Raw genomic sequence first — 16190 nt, 5'->3', positions numbered from 1 at the left:
CATCTACTCCAATATTCTCTGGTCTATTCATGCTCCCCTCTTGCGTGTAGATCAAAAGGCATGCATTATTACGAGCTAGCTAATTATAATGAGGTCAGTCTGATCTTCACAGATGCTTGATTTATTGCTTAGTTAATTCAAAGACATTAAAGTCAAACATTTATTAATGATCAGTTATTTAATAAAAGGCATGTCACATTTAATTTGTTACTAAATAGAATTTTTTTTTTTTACTTTTTTTTTTTTTAATGTGATTCCCGCCTCGGCAAGTCATTTATTGTTACAAGCTGCGCTTCTTCTGAAACTGTACATAATTGCATACTGTAATACAAGCATACAGTAAGTGTCACTCATCCGTGTGTCCCCCAGTTTGCAGGGAATTTCTGAACAAATCATTGTCCAAGAATCCAACAACTGTCTGGCACATCACTGCGCCACAGTTACATGACACGTTCTCTCCAAACCTGTAAGGCAAAAAAGCAGCAATTATAAATGTTAAAATGTGATAACCCATGTCCTGAGCTGCCCCCTGCTGTCTGCTCTCCACTGGTGCATTCATGGTTGGGTACTGCTGCTGCCTGCCTACCCCCTGGCCCAGGCTCTCCTGCTGTGTAAATTTGGCTCTCCAAGTTTTTGCCATAATCTTTCAAACCCTTAATTTTTTTTCCTTCCTTTCAGTCTTCGCTCTTTCCCATGTGCTGAGATGCCCTGTTCCTACTGTTCTGCTCTGGGTTACCCCGCCTGGCTCTCCACAACCCTGCTGCCCATTGCGATGCCCATTTATTTAATGCTTCACATAACCTTAGCTGCTGCTCGGTGCACAATGGAGTGCCGAAGAGCCAATCTGTCGACGTCTCTGGAGTAGCCTCCTCCGATCACAGTGGCCACAGGGATGCCCTCCTTAACAACCGATGTCAGAACATAGAGGTCCCTCTCATAAAGGCCTGCCGGAGAGAGCGTAACAACTGTTCAATATAATAAAACATCTCTCATGACCTTTAATGTACTGCAGCTTCATCTGGTGAAAAGACGAGAGCGCTAACCTTGATCAGTTAGTCGAAGTCTCCCCAGCTCGTCCTCCCAGTGAGGATCAACTCCGGCATCATACAGCACCAAGTCCGGTCGAAATGTATCCAGCAACCAGTGTAGATGTTCCTGCACTGTTAAAGCAATTTTGTCAGCCCACCATAAAGTGTTATGTTTTTATGGATTTATTCCCAGAAAGCCTCAGAAATGCCATTTAGTCCTGAGTCTCTATCTCCGACCTGAATGACATTTTTACTCGCCTTGTGCATTTATTGTGCGGAACAGTTTTGACAAAACCTCCCAAGTCTCACAAATGGTGATTTTATAAGAGAAGGAAAATATATTATTAACCTAAATGTATGTTTATATACAGAGATTTTATTACAACTAATTTGGACCTGGTCTAATGGTGGATTCATCATAAAACATTCACATTATTTTAAGGCAGATGGTATTTTCAAATCGCTGTGTTACTAGCTTCTAACGAGTGTATAAAAATGTACCATAAGTTAGAATGTTAGCATTTCCATTCCTATTAGATTAGATTAATCAATTTGAGAAACGTCTGAAGGTGCTTTGAGGAACCTTTGAGGAACCTTTGAGGAAAGTGTTTTTTAAGAAGAAAAAGTTTCCTTGAAGGTTTCTCCACAATTTCAAACAGAAGAACCTCCAAAAGTTCCTCAAGGATCTTTTAGTTCTAACAGTGTACCAGTACTCAGACCTCCAAAGCATTCGATAAGGCAATATTTCGCTTATTTTTGTTGAGGTTTTACCATTTGTGCACCATTTCTGTTGGTTCTTCATTGTTAAACCAGGCATTAATGGATACAAATACAAAAAAATATTATTATTATTATTATTAGCAGTAGTAGTAGTAGTAGTTATAGGTGTTTTCAGTGGTGTTTTCAGTAAATTAAAAAACAATGGGTCTAATTCCCCTCTCTTTCTACAATTTTCCATTCCTATTAGATTAGACTATTTAATGCATCATAACATTCATAGATTTAGGTTTCTTAGCAACATACAGACATAAAAAGATGTTTGATGTAAGCCATGATACAATGATACACCACAGTACATCCCAATACAGTGTGAAACACTTCACTGTGGCACCCCTATGTGAGAGATGCTGTGTGTGAGAAAACGAGAAAACACACACATGTGGAGAGATACTCCTTGTCCTCCATTCCGTCGTCCAAACTGATGTCCAGGTCGCTCTGCTGCTTCTTCAAGGGGAAATTCTTCCCACAATGCATAGAGAATGTGAACACATCAGGGTCATCCCTGAAGATGAAGGCGGTGCCATCGCCCTGTTATGTGGAGAGAATGTGTAGAGAAGAAACCTTAGCAATGAGGTCCAAACATGAATACGGCCACGTCTTCCCATCCAGACTCTGGTTGCTTCTGTCTCTACCACAATTTAGCTCCTCCCACTTGCCACGTCATGACCATAGAGGCAGCAGGGTCATTAACATTAGAGTCTATTTAATTATAGTAGTTTATGCACCCTTAAGACGTATGTGGTTCTAATGCCTCATGTGGACCAGCACCGAAAGCTGAGTCGTCACAAGTCTCAAAGATCTAGATCTTCAGCCTGGTAATCATGACAGCAGCCAAGCTCAGGCATGACAATCATGCTCTGCACTCATGCACTTTAAGGTATGATCTGGTGAAAAATCTAATTGACAGTTTTCCACCTATAAAACACTGAACGTCGATAGTCCTCCGAATGTTTTGTAAACACTTGCCCACACTCCATTAGGGTTACATTATTCAGCAGCTTTTAAACAATATGTGCTGTGATCAATCAAGGATCTTATACTTTTAACAGGGTACCAGTTCTCAGACCTCCAAAGCATTTCATAAGGCAATATTTAGCTTATTTTCATTATTAGGCAAGTGTCCACCATTTCTGACGGGTCTTCACTGTGAAACTGGACTTCAATAGACAAAAAAATTCAGGATTTTACTGATAAGATTAATATTAATAAAAATAATATTAATAATTATAATAATAATGACAATAATAATAATAAATGTCCCACCTTCAATCCAATTGTTCACTTTATGGGTCTTCTGAGTGGTGCTCAGATAAAACAATGGGTCTTATTCACCAATCTTTCTACAAATTGTATCAGATTTGTTTTTGAGAGAAGTCCGAACAGAAAGTTTAGGCCAGATTCATGATTCATCTCATAGTGATGCATCTCACTGTCCTCCTAAACTGAACAAATCCCAAATCCCAAGGCCGGTGAACATCAGAATCTTTGTGAATAAGGCCCAATGTCTAGAAGCTGAGATGTGCAATCTCAGAGAACATCAGAACAATGGAAGGCTGCTCCATACCTGATGGACATCCAAATCCACAATGAGAATCTTCCTCCCAGACTCAGCCTGCAGGTGTTTGGCAGCCACAGCCAGGTCATTGAGCAGGCAGAAGCCAGAGCCGTAGCTGGGGAAGGCGTGATGTGTTCCGCCGGCGGTGCTGCACGCCAACCCCCTCTGCAGAGCCACCTGGGCCGCCAGCACAGTGCCACCTGCAGCAGAGCACAGGTGAGAGTAGAGTGTTACGGCAGGTGCAGGGAGACTCCCTGTAAAATGCAAATGTGAAGCACTGCAGTTCTCTAAGCACTGATAGTAAGAGTGGAGCTGATGACCGTGACCTGCTACTGTGAGTTGAGATTTACTGAAGAGAGAGGAACAAAACAAAAGAGTCATTCACACAGCATGCTAGTTCATACCATCACAATTACTCCATTAAACCACTTGATTGAAAAATACTAGGGTCTAACAGAAGCTAGGCCCATTTGCTTTGCTTAGCAAACCTGAAGCATGAAATCAGGGTGTAGTTTTAGGTTCTAGGTGTTCATTTCTTTGCATGAATTTCAGCAATACTGCTGCTGTTAAGGCATTTTTTATCCCAGGGCAGTGCAGAGAAACTCACACTTGCTGTTTTACAAGTAAATTGATCATTATGAAGCTGTTTTAGTGGGATTTCCAAGAAAACAACAGATTACAGATTAACCTACTGGTTATTTTATAGTAAAAGAGCCTGGATTAATAAAACTTGGACTATAGAATGGCTATAACATATTAGCATTAAATAATATGCTTCTTTTTAAAGGCCTCCTTGTTTCTTTTTACGGAAACATTGATTGAAAAATAAACGGAAATGTTATACATGAAAAAATACAAAACATATAAAAGATATGTTATATTATATTATATTATATTATATTATATTATATATTGATTGGAGTAAAGCAGAGTTACTCCAATAATCATTATATTTGTAATAAATGAACAGCTCATAGTTCATACCGGTTTCATATCGGCAGCGCTGCACCAGTCCAGCACTCCAAGTGAACCCAGTCCGTCTTTGGTCTTTCTCATCAACTTTGCCAGTTATGAAGTTGGTCAGATATTCCTGGGCATGGACACATCCTAACATCTCCTCTGAAGCCAACTCAGGTACCCAGACCTTTAGGGTAAAATAATGGGAAGTGGTCATTTTAAAAAAAAAAAAATAAAATAATAACAATAATAATTAAACACTTAATTTTCTTTTAACTGGAAAATGAAATTGGCTAATTACATATCAGCATATTAACATTTTTAATAATAAACTGAAAATAATATTGGGCTTATCTTTGTCAGTGGCTGAGGTACACATTCTCATTATTATCTAAGAGGTCAATCACAAGATTGTAAGTTGTCAAAATCTTTTTATTAAATTATTAAACTATTACTATTACTATGCTATTAAATTATTAATAGTAAGTTATATGATTTGATTACTTGATTTCAAAAAATTTCTTCTAAAATGAATTCAAATATTTTAAGCAAGATTGCTAACCAAAAAGAAAAAGGGCCCAAAGTAAAAGTTTAGGGACCCTGCATGGTCAGTAGTTAGTAACACCCAATTTGGCAAGTCTTACAGCTTGTAAACACTTCCTGTAGCCAGCTAATGTGGCCCTTTATGGCATTTAAGGGCAACTGACAAAGTGTCCAGTTATCAACTCAGAAAATACTCCTAGCTAGTGCAAACAGGTCCGAGTTAAAGATACCTCTACGCTTAGATACTGCGTAGATGCACAATACCCAAGATGCACAATACCCAACAGCCGTGTACAATATCAATATCTGCAGTGTCTTTATTACACATTCAGGTGGTTATAAACCAAGGGCAGCTTTATAAGTGGTTCCACTGTCCCTGCGTGTTGGGTATTGTGTCTCATGTTGTGTCTATGAACACAGTCATCTCTGTGAATAAAGATATACCTGCTTGTCTGTGATGACGTGGTCCTTGAGCAGACACTGCAGGACTTTGGGGAATTTTCCCATGGGAAACCTGTGGTTCGGAGGGAGGTCACATATGTACTTCTTGTGGTGAATTACTGGGAGTTCCCTCGAGTCCTGACAGCTCTGTTTTTGTAAAAGAGGCAAGAACACAATGTTTACAGTACTCGTTTCTAATGAAAATGGACATAACTATAATAAATTAATATTTTTATGCATTTTGGCTTTATTATCTTTCAGCATGTCCCTTATTAGCTAATGGGCTAATGTGCAAATTAATGTCCAGGTCATTTTTTGTTATTAAATAATTAAAGAAATACTATAAATACTATAATAAATCTCTCGTCACATATGCACTATATGGACAAAAGTATTGAGACACCTGCTCGTTCATGGTTCATGGAGTTTTAAAAAGTTGTTTATCCTGCTTCAGTTGGGGTAACTGTCTCTACTGTCCAGGAAAGAAGGCTTTCTACCACCACACCTCATACCAAAAGTACTGGATGGAGCACCATGCATCCTTCCAGAGAGCACAGCTCCTCCACTGCTCCACAGCTGCTCAGTGCTGGGGGGCGTTTATACCCCTCTAGCCCACGCCTGGCATTAGGCAGCATGGCGCCAATAGGTTCCTGTTGATCTTCTCCAAAAAGTCCTATTCTATTGGCAGGACTTCTCTACATGGACTAGACCAGCAGCTATATGTGTGTTTGTGTATGTGCACATCTGCCTCAGCAATGGGTGCAACTTAAAGTAGCTGAATGCATTCATTAGAAGGGGTGTCCATAAATATTTGGACATATAGTGAATGCCACTGTGCATTGGGAATAGCTATTTTCAGCAGATTTACTCCTCCCTAAAGCAAATGTTGGTGGCTGTGGACTGAAGGCACTGCTGTCTGCAGTATCTGCTGTCCTGTAATCTTACGTGCTCTGCGTGGAAAGCCCTCCTCAGACCTATTTCTCCTGGAAGGACGAGTCTACACCCTCTCTGCCTCAGCGAATTTAACATCCCAGTCTTTAACATTCACTGCTCCTGTGCTGTAACTGATCATCAGATCAATAACAGGATCGATATCGATCAATGTCTCATGCAGGGACTTCCAGGTGATCTCTGACACTCATAATCTGCCTGAGCAGTCTGGAGCACGCTGAGCTGCCTGCATAACAGCAGCACACATCAATACTGCAGTGCATTGTAGGTAGTGTAGGGGCTGCTGGGAAATGTAGTTCAGTAGGCCTGGAGGTTTTATTGTTTTGTACACTACTGCCACCACCTGGCGAGGAGCTGAAGTGAATGCATTAGATGTGACACTGTTCAAATGAGTACAATGACTGGGATGGTGTGTGTGTGTGTGTGTGTGTGTGTGTGTGTATATATATATATATATATATATATATATATATATATATATATACACACACATATAGAGATATATTGATTATATATATATTGATATATACACATACTGAGATGTTTGAAACCCCATAGAAAGCAGCATGTGTAATAGTACATTTAATAGTGTATGTGTGTGTGTGTGTGTGTGTGTATGTGTTAGTGCAAACAATAATAGTGTACATTAAGTGTGGTGAATAATTTCGTGGATCTAAAGCAGGTTGTAATAACTGTAATAATCTATCTATCTATCTATCTATCTATATATATATATATATATATAGTATATCATTGTTTAAGTAATAAAATGTATAAAATGAGCATTTATTATTTAATATCTGCTTAATATAAAACATTAAAGCTATAAAAATCTAACAGAATCCAATAATAAAATGATGGATTTTTAAATAAATGATCATTAGGCGCATGTGTTTTTCATATCTGGATGATGAATATGGATATGTCTTAAAGCAGTGTATTAGTTTATTCTGATATTGTGAACTGCATGTCACAGATTACATAACTGCCCCCCCCCTCCCCAACTCCAAGAAAACACAGAAAATAGGGCTGCTTTATTCACACAATTATTTTTTTAGGACTCTGAATTAAATAATTCTGGGCCTATGACAGCCGCGCCTCATTATCTAACACCCTGGCCTTTATGAACCAAATGAGTGTTATCTAACATAATCTCCCATCATGTTCCGCAGTACCTCAGTGTATCTGCTGTGTATCTGCTGAAAATGGTCAGACGTGGCTCTATTCAGACTGGGCTCGTTTATAAGGGATAATACTGTTCCAGCCGGCAGTGAGGTTACCACAGAGCGAGAGAGTCTCTAGCAGGTTTTACTGTCCTGCAGACGTTTTTGCGTCTCACATGGTGATCTGATCCTATGATTAGAATTCCTAATACACCAAAAGCTGTTGCGCTTAAATGAGTATTGTAGCTGTTGTTATTGTTATTGCCCCTCAGCCTGTGAGATCTTGCTTACATTTACATTTAAGGCATTTAGCAGATGCTCTTATCCAGAGCGACTTACAAAAGAGCTTTACTATTTACCCAAGAAAAACCTCAGCTAGTGTGAATAGACCAATAATTTAAAGATCTTCTAAGTTTAGACTCTACTAAACACAAGTCAGTAAGGAGACCATAGTACTCTGCTATTCACCCAAGTCCTCTCAGAAGAGGAGAGTCTTCAGTCTGCGTTTGAAGACAGTGAGCATTGGACTTGGCTGTTCGGACACCCAGGGGAAGCTCGTTCCACCACTTCGGTGCAGGACAGAAAAAAGTCTGGACCCTCGTCTTCCGTGGATTTTGAGGGATGGCGGGTCGAGCCGAGCCGTACTTGAAGCTCCAAGGGCTCTTGGTGCAGATTGGCTTTTGACCATTGCCATCAAGTATGGAGGAGCTGGTCCATTCTTGGCTTTGTAGGCCAGAGACAGGGTTTTGAATCTGATGCGGGAAGCAGCTACAGGAAGCCAGTGAGGAGAACACAGCGGTGGAGAGAGCTTGCTGTTCTGCTGATGCTCTGCCGGTGTAGAGAGGATGGAGTTCTACCAGCCAGACCAGGGAAATGTGTGCTACGAGATTGAATACGAAGAGTAGAAGCAACATTTTTTCACAAGGAGACACCTGTCCGGAAAATCGTGTGGAGATCCGGATGGGACTAAAATTATAAGATTGTCGCTGACTTGCTGAAAACCAGTAGGTAATTCCTGTAATTTTCTCAGAGGAGAAGCAAAGATGACACCGCATGTTTAATCCAGACGGATCAGAATCAGATCAGATTCAGAAATACTTTATTGATCCCAGGAGGGAAATTGCAGATTTGCAGATAAATCCCTGAGTACTGTAGGAGAAATCTCCTCCAGGATCCCATACAGATTTACATCTAATCCTGTCCTAGTCCGGCCATAGTGTGATCTGCCTGTGGTTTCCATCTGTTACTCTGTTTCAGATGTAAAGGTTAACTGGAATTTAGCTGATAATGAGATCGGCATGGAAAGTACGGCATGGAAAAAGGAAGCTAAGGCTAATTCAGGATGAGGTTTTCATGATTCATGTTTCAATGAGCTGCACTTCTCCAGCGAGAGTGACTAATGGACAAATTATGTGTGAGTCTGGCTCTAGCTCAGATCGTGTCATGCTCAACCAGAAAACTCTTTGAATCAAACTCTTTCAAAGGTTTACGGCCTTATTTCAAATTACAGAACCCACATTATAGCATAGTTTTAACAAGATAACAAAACACTGTAAGTCTTCCTGGATAGTGCTGCTGTACTCTCAAGCTGAAGAGATTGTAGCCGGACAGCTTCTCGCCGTGCCCCTGCTCTCTTCCCTGAGTTTGGCTTTCCCGATTCTTAATGTTAATGTCCTTTCCTTCTGAAAGCTCCAGTTTGGTTCAGTTGAGCGAACCCAGTTTTCAAGAGAGCAGTTGGTGGAGAAAAGGGCTGTTAAAGCTAGCATCGACAAGCATTAGCAGTTTGCTATGTCCGGCTTTTACTTCTTGTGTGCCAGGTTTGAGCTCCCCTTCTGGAGACACTGGCACAGGAAAAACTGTGGCTATGAGGCCTGGTTAGCGTAGCAACCCGTATTCCCATAACTACCAAAGTCTTGGCCTGCTCTCCATTATCAACAAATCCATGTTCTCCTAAAGTTGTTGTCGTGGCTTTCCCTAGGGGGTGGATTTTTGAACATTTATGTGGGTGTAAATATAATAAATATATTAAACATAATACAGAGTCAAGTGTTATAAAACAGTTCTGGGACCCTGATGCTGGCCTACAAAGCCAAGACTGGACCAGCCCCTTCATACTTGATGGCAGTGGTCAAAAGCCGATCTGCACCAAGAGCCCTTCCAGCTTCGAGTATGGCTCGGCTCGACCCGCCATCCTTTAAGACCCACAGAAGACAGGCGTCCAGAGTCGCTCGCTGTCTTTAAAGACTACTTGGGCGAATAGTAAAGTATTATGGTCTCCATATTGACTCGTGTTTAGTCGCATCTAAGCTTAGAGGGATCTTTGAATTTGAGTCTATTCAAACTAGCTGAGGTTATTCTTGAGTAAACATAATTATATGTGTGAAGCACTTTTGTAAGTGGCTCTGCATAAAAACGTCTGTCAAATGATATTGTGTATATGTACATGTTAATGCAAATTATTCAACCATGCCAAGGAATACTCAAGGGGATCTTGTCCTGATTCCTCTTAAGGATTTTCCTTGTCACTATCGCCTCCATAAAGTTGCTTTGTGAAAGCATTCATTGTGAAAAGTGCTCTATAAATAAATTAGAAATTAATAAAAGGGGGTTAAAATTAGAAAATGTACAAAATATAAGATTTTATACTTTACAGTAGTGCTTATAAGTGTGCAAACCCTTTAGACTGTTCTATATTTCTGCATAAATCTGACCTAAAGCTGCTAGTAGATCAGGCTATCCAATATTACATCTACATGTCTGTGAATGGATAATAAGACAGAGGGCCCTATCTTACACCCTGAACAAGGCATGTCGCGATGCTCATTGCTATCTTACACCCTGCCAACAGTCTATTTTCACTCCCTCCACCTGCGTCATTTAAATAACAGCGCTGCTCGTGAATATATCTAGGCTGATGGGCGTGGTGGTCTCGAAATGAGGGGTGTTCAGGTCAGTTTCTGGAGTATTGCTGTGTATCTTGGCAAAGGAAAACACAGGAGGAGCACCACTCACTGAAAACAACCTAGACAGACGTTCGTCAACAGTCAGACGTTCGTTGCTATCTTGGCAGTGAATTGTCAACACAGGCGCGTGCAGCCCAACACTCGTACACCCGACCACGCTTTACACCACTGAAATAGCAACCCGCCAAAGTCAGACCACACCTGGCTCTTAAAGGGGATGGTGAGTGACACGCTGACTGGTTTATTACTGCACGTTACGCCCAAAGAAAACACACCCATGATTAATTAAGAGATTTAGTACAGGTCTTTTTCTTGTTTCGAGCCACGCAAGGCCTACTTTTCCTGTCGTTGCGATAGCAAAGACACACGACACGCCCTAAATCAAGCTGCACGGTGCGCGGTTGACGGCTTACCAAAAGAATGCTAAAATAGAGCCAGGGATACTCTGACTTTTTCCTCTGGATCTGCTGCACCTACAGCATATAGTCACAGACAAATGTAACATAATTTCCTCGATTTAACACAGAAATGTTGACTGTACACACACTTAGCATAGAAGTGAATGGTCAGGTCAACATTTAAGCCAAGGGTTTGTGTCTTTTACTAAGCACAGCACCGTCTATGCTAATTGACACTATGCTACACATGCATTAGATAAGACTGAGCTGAATAATAGTGTCACATCCCTCTCCACACCCTTACAGTCACATGTGGCATGTGTGCTCTCGCTCACTGTGTAACAGGGAGTGAATCTCTTGTTTTTTTCCTGGTGTTATCGCCGCTTTCCTGTAAAGCGGGGGCCTCTTGTTTACGGAGGAGGCCCTAGATGTTCCCATGCCTAGCCCAAGGCTGTTGGTTTAGATCCACATCCCATTCTTCAGATACCTCTGGCATTATATCACACAGACAGCCTGCGCTGTGCATCTGTTCCAGCAGGCTGGTGGGATTCTGCTGCTTCAATATGAGCCTCCTTCAAATGAACGATTCAGGGTGTTTCAGTCAGTGAAGAGTAAATACCAGCAGACGTCATGTAGATCATTTACTGGAATGATTGGGGTTGCACTGGAGATGTATGGTTAAAATTAACTGCGTTTTTAGGAGAAAACTCTCAAAAATGGTGTTAAATGACAAAACACTGGAGAATTCACATCCAACATGAAAATTTCGGCAGAATATTTAATTCTTTAACACAGAAAGGCTTATTATCTCACTAAGGCGTATTACTCAGTAACTACAGGCACTTCTATAGAAACTGGTGGGGCTATTCTCTGGTAATAGAAGTTTGAAATGACACCTTCAGCCCGTCTGCAGGCCATAGGCTATTTAAGGAGTCAAGTTTTACTCATAAAGGTACAGTGATGGTTATTATAATTGGCCTTTACTGTCATCATAATGGTACCGTACTCTTTACTTATCCCAGTGTAGAAAGCCAGGGTCAGTCATTCCACAGTGCCCCTAGAACAGAGAGATGAAGGCCCTTGTTCAAGGCCTCAACAGTGGCAGTTTAACAAACCAGGGTATTGAACCAACAACCACATGATTGAAAAACCAATGCTCTAACCACTGAGCCAACACTACCAAACAGTTCCCTATGGTTGTAGAATTGTTAACATGTTAATGAGCTCATTCATATTCATGACTACAACACCGCACTCCTGTTCAGATGCCAGAATGGACCAGAAATCCCAGAATCAGAGCCACAGATTTCAAAAGAAGTCAGTTAAAAAAATATCGGCCAAAAAAACCCTCAGTATTGATGCATCAATCAAATGTAGCACGACAAAACAACCACAATAACTATTACTAATTTGGCTTTCCCCTTAAACCCATCTGTGCAGTGAACACACACACACACACATACACACTAGTGATCAAACATACACAGCGATAGTGAGCACATGTGCCCGGAGCGGTGGGCAGCCATTGCTGTGTTGCCCATGGAGCGGAGTGGGTAAAGGGCCTTGCTCAAGGGCCCAACAGTGGCAGCTTGCAGAGCTTGGGTATCGAACCCACAACCCTGTTATCAATAGCCCGGAGCTCGACACCATGAGGAGTCCAAAGAGGTCAGAACATGCTCTATTGGGATATATATGGATTAAGACTTGCCTGTGTGACCAAACATGTTTGAAAATCTAACAGAAAAGATTTGACTGAACTTCAATATCCCTGAAGATTGATGTGATTTCTTTATTGTAATATTTCAGCTGAGATCAGAGAGCAGTGTTTGCATATTGCTCAATATTAGGGCTGTCAATATGGACTATATTACTAATCAAGCTATTAAACCTTTATTATGTCAAATAATGTCTCTCTGTCCCTCTACATTGGTTTGAGTGTCTGCACTCTACATCTTGTCAAATATTTGTGGACACAGTTCTATAAGCCAAATGTATTGGATAAGGTCAGGTCAGAATGTGCTCTATTGGGATATATATATATATATATAGATTGAGACTTGCCTGTGTGACCAAAAATGTTTGAAAATCTTACAGAAAGGATACTTAAATTAAGTTCCTTACTGGAAAATTTACCATCGGATTCCAAAGCCAGGCGTATTTTTCTGCAGTAGTGTTCTGTTATGACTCACTAGTGATACACAAGTAAGAGCAGCTGTCCAATATCAGCTGTTGCTACATTGGACGAGCTTTACAGTAGACATTTTGTGCCGATTGTTTCCAGTTGTCTTTCTTCAGGGTCTTTCAGGGTGTGGCCTAAACCTGGTGTGGAGTCATTTCAATGGAAATTCATTAAACCTGTTTGATTATTAAATTAGTTATAATTATTACTAGTGGTGTCAATCGATTCAAATCAATCACAACAATATTCTGTGATGAATTCTGGTTATTCATAGTTAAAATGCTAGCTAGCACATCCTAGAATATTTGGGCGGTGCCTAATAAACTATCTTGAGAATTTTTTTTCTTATAATATCTTTGAAAACTTTAGCTTCGAACACAATGAAGCTTGATCACGGAAGCTTTAATAGAGAAAATGCTTCAACAATGTTTTATGAGATAAATGGATGATCAGTCATTGGGCTGGATTAAGCTAAGAGCTAAGAGAGGAGCAGCTGTGTGTGTGTGTGTGTGTGTGTGTGTGTGTAAGAGAATGAGAGTTAGTTATGAGATCTAATCCATCCTGTGTTTACATCGCTGAATAAAACCCATAATATGTCACCAGGCTCTGAGAGAGAGAGAGAGAGAGAGAGAGAGAGAGAGAGAGAGATCTACCTAATTTATAAATATAATATAAATTTCATTCCACTTAATTAATATTGAATATCACGTCTGGCAGAGATATTCACAGCTGTCATATCAGATGTTCAGTCTGATGAATGATTTAAGATGTACAGCACTGTTTATGAAATATGTCATTGTCTTCACTCTGGCAACCCGGCATCACTTAAGACAGTTGCCTGAGATGTTGTGTAATCCATCAAGTCATCCCAGCAATGTGACTGCGTGTCACGGCCAAACCGCTGTTGAGACATAAACACTGCCAGTGTCTGCAGTGCCGACTCTTCAGTCAGCTCTCTTTCAGGAGAACGTGTGTTTTGACTGAACTTCAGTATCTCTGAAGATTGATGGGATTTCTTTATTGTAATATAGGGCTAATAGGGCTGTCAGTATGGACTATATTACTAATCAAGCTATTAAATCTTTATTATGTCAGATTATGTCTCTCTGTCCCTCTACGTCTGTTTGAGTGTCTGCACTCTAGATTTTGTCAAAAGTTTGTGGACACATTAGCCAAATGTATTGAATGAGGTTTTTGACCAGCCATCTTTTGAGCAAAGGTTGAAGCACCCTACATTTTAGACAAAAGTTTGTGGACACAGCTCTGTTAGCCAGATGTACTGGATGAGATTTTGAACCAGCCAATGTTTGGGCAAAGGTTGTGGCACACTACATTTGGACAAACGTTTGTGGACACAGTTCTATTAACCAGATGTAGTGGATGAGATTTTGGACCAGCCATCTTTTGGGCAAAGGTTGTGGCACACTACATTTGGACATAAGTTTGTGGACACAGCTCTATTAGCCAAATGTATTGGATAAGCTTTTACTCTAAACATTTTAACCATGGTTTTGGCACCCTACATTTTATCAAAATGTTTGTGGACACAGCTCTACCTTGACCTAGCAACACCTTCAAAACCAACACATATATCACAGGAACACTTGCAGTTTCTGCAGAAACTGTAATCTCCACTTTTTAAGTTAATTTATTTTACTTTTGTTTTTATTTTTTAAAGATACTGAAATCCCTTCATTATCACCAGTTGTATGTACCATCATAACCAGGTTTGTGTTGGTAATGACGTGACCCTGCAAAAAAACCCTGGTTTTGCAGTACTACACTGCAGCTAGAATAGGATACACTTATAATCCATTAAATAATGTAAACATTTAACTTCTTTTTAAATTTTAATTTGGTCAATGGTATAAATTTTGTAATGGTATCAATTACTGAATAAACCTACTCTGTGATGAGGAGCAATACATGATCACAATACTCACTTTTCCAGACATCAAAATGGGACTATTCGTCTCCAGTCAGAAATTCCTTACAGAAATCATAGGCTGCGGTAATGACAGGTGACAGTAAGAAATGCAGAGATTGTATAAATATGATTCTAAATAATACATTAAGTCATTTTTTATACTATTATAAAAACATATATTTAAATGAATTGATCATTTTGTGATTTTATTGGAGCAGAGAGGTCTGGGTTGGGGGTTGGGGACAAGGCAAAGTAGTATTGAAGGCCAAAGTAGTGTTGGGGTTTGATGTTTAAAACATTTAAAGAGGAGAAATCCTAATAATTTTAGTGTATATATTTTTGGTGGTGCAATAAACTAATAGAACCATTATATATAGAATACAGAAATATATATAGAAATCATAGAATAATTATACATAATATGATCTACAATATGATACATCATTAAAATTCTATATATTTAATGGCACATTAATTGTAATGAAATATTTCTAACATGAACATTGGTTCCCACTATTGAAGAATCACCCTACTGTCCATCAGACACTGAAAAAAACAATGCATTAAATAAATAAATTAAATTCACTTGATTCGACCGCGTCTATCATTTCCACACGAAGAAAGCAATATCACACTGAATGACAAAGCTGTTGATGTATGTATTTTATTAATGTGGAAATGATGTACACATATGACTCACAGCTAAGCCCCCTGCTGTGTTTATGTATGTTTTCAGTGCAGCTGATTGTGTTCCAGACTGTGGCTTTAAGCCCAGACCAGTTTAGCTGCACATATTGAGTTTGTTCAGGCGACGCTGACATAGACAGCCATCCTGTAACGAGATTACTCTGTCTCCTTTCAGAGTGAGCTTCTGCTGTAAAAAGGTCGGAGCAGTAAAAAGATAAATCCATGTATCATTAATGTCCTGGACGATGGTTTAAGCATCATTTGTATTCGGCCTCCTCAGAGCCATGAGATAATGAGTTTAATCCCTTTCCTTTTCTCAATTCTTCAGAGTGTCTTTGACCACGTGACTGTATTCCCCCGGCGTATTGCTCCGCCACGTCAGTCTGTCTGTCCTGCAGAACACCCCCAACACACAACAACGACCTGTTTTGATACAGTGTGAGGACATGGGCTCATACATATTGTTGCTATAGAAAAAAAAAACACTATTGAAGTCAATGTAAAAATGAAATATTGAATATTGTCATTTTGGAGCATTTCTATTGGTCAATTTGCTCTGGAAATATTGATATAATGTAAATGACACCTTTTGTTTTCTAAAGATGTAGACAAATAAAA

At 39.9% G+C, this 16190-nt stretch overlaps 1 protein-coding gene across 1 annotated transcript; it reads right to left on the bottom strand.

The window, feature by feature from the left end:
* Nucleotides 1–105: 105 nt before the first annotated feature.
* Nucleotides 106–6472, bottom strand: hdac12 (histone deacetylase 12). Its single transcript, XM_072691208.1, has 8 exons — nt 6250–6472; nt 5308–5451; nt 4348–4507; nt 3373–3563; nt 2186–2336; nt 1044–1160; nt 802–944; nt 106–464 (listed from the first exon to the last, which is right to left on the bottom strand). Exons 1-8 carry the CDS (start codon nt 6346–6348, stop codon nt 441–443), a joined length of 1029 nt encoding a protein of 342 aa, XP_072547309.1. The 5' UTR covers nt 6349–6472; the 3' UTR covers nt 106–440.
* Nucleotides 6473–16190: the final 9718 nt, after the last annotated feature.

Source organism: Salminus brasiliensis, chromosome 11 (assembly GCF_030463535.1).
Source record: "Salminus brasiliensis chromosome 11, fSalBra1.hap2, whole genome shotgun sequence".
Lineage (NCBI taxonomy): Eukaryota > Metazoa > Chordata > Actinopteri > Characiformes > Bryconidae > Salminus > Salminus brasiliensis.
This window is presented reverse-complemented; position numbering and strand designations above follow the sequence as displayed.

What these genes read in the sequence shown, in the direction of transcription:
- hdac12 (XM_072691208.1), bottom strand. Translation starts at nt 6,348, where the DNA reads ATGTTAAAGACTGGGATGTTAAATTCGCTGAGGCAGAGAGGGTGTAGA. An exon ending in CAAGGAGTATCTCTCCACAT is followed by an intron (nt 1,161 to 2,185) that starts GTGTGTGTTTTC and finishes TTGCTTTAACAG; the next exon opens with TGCAGGAACATCTACACTGG. An exon ending in ACTTCGACTAACTGATCAAG is followed by an intron (nt 945 to 1,043) that starts GTTAGCGCTCTC and finishes TCTCTCCGGCAG; the next exon opens with GCCTTTATGAGAGGGACCTC.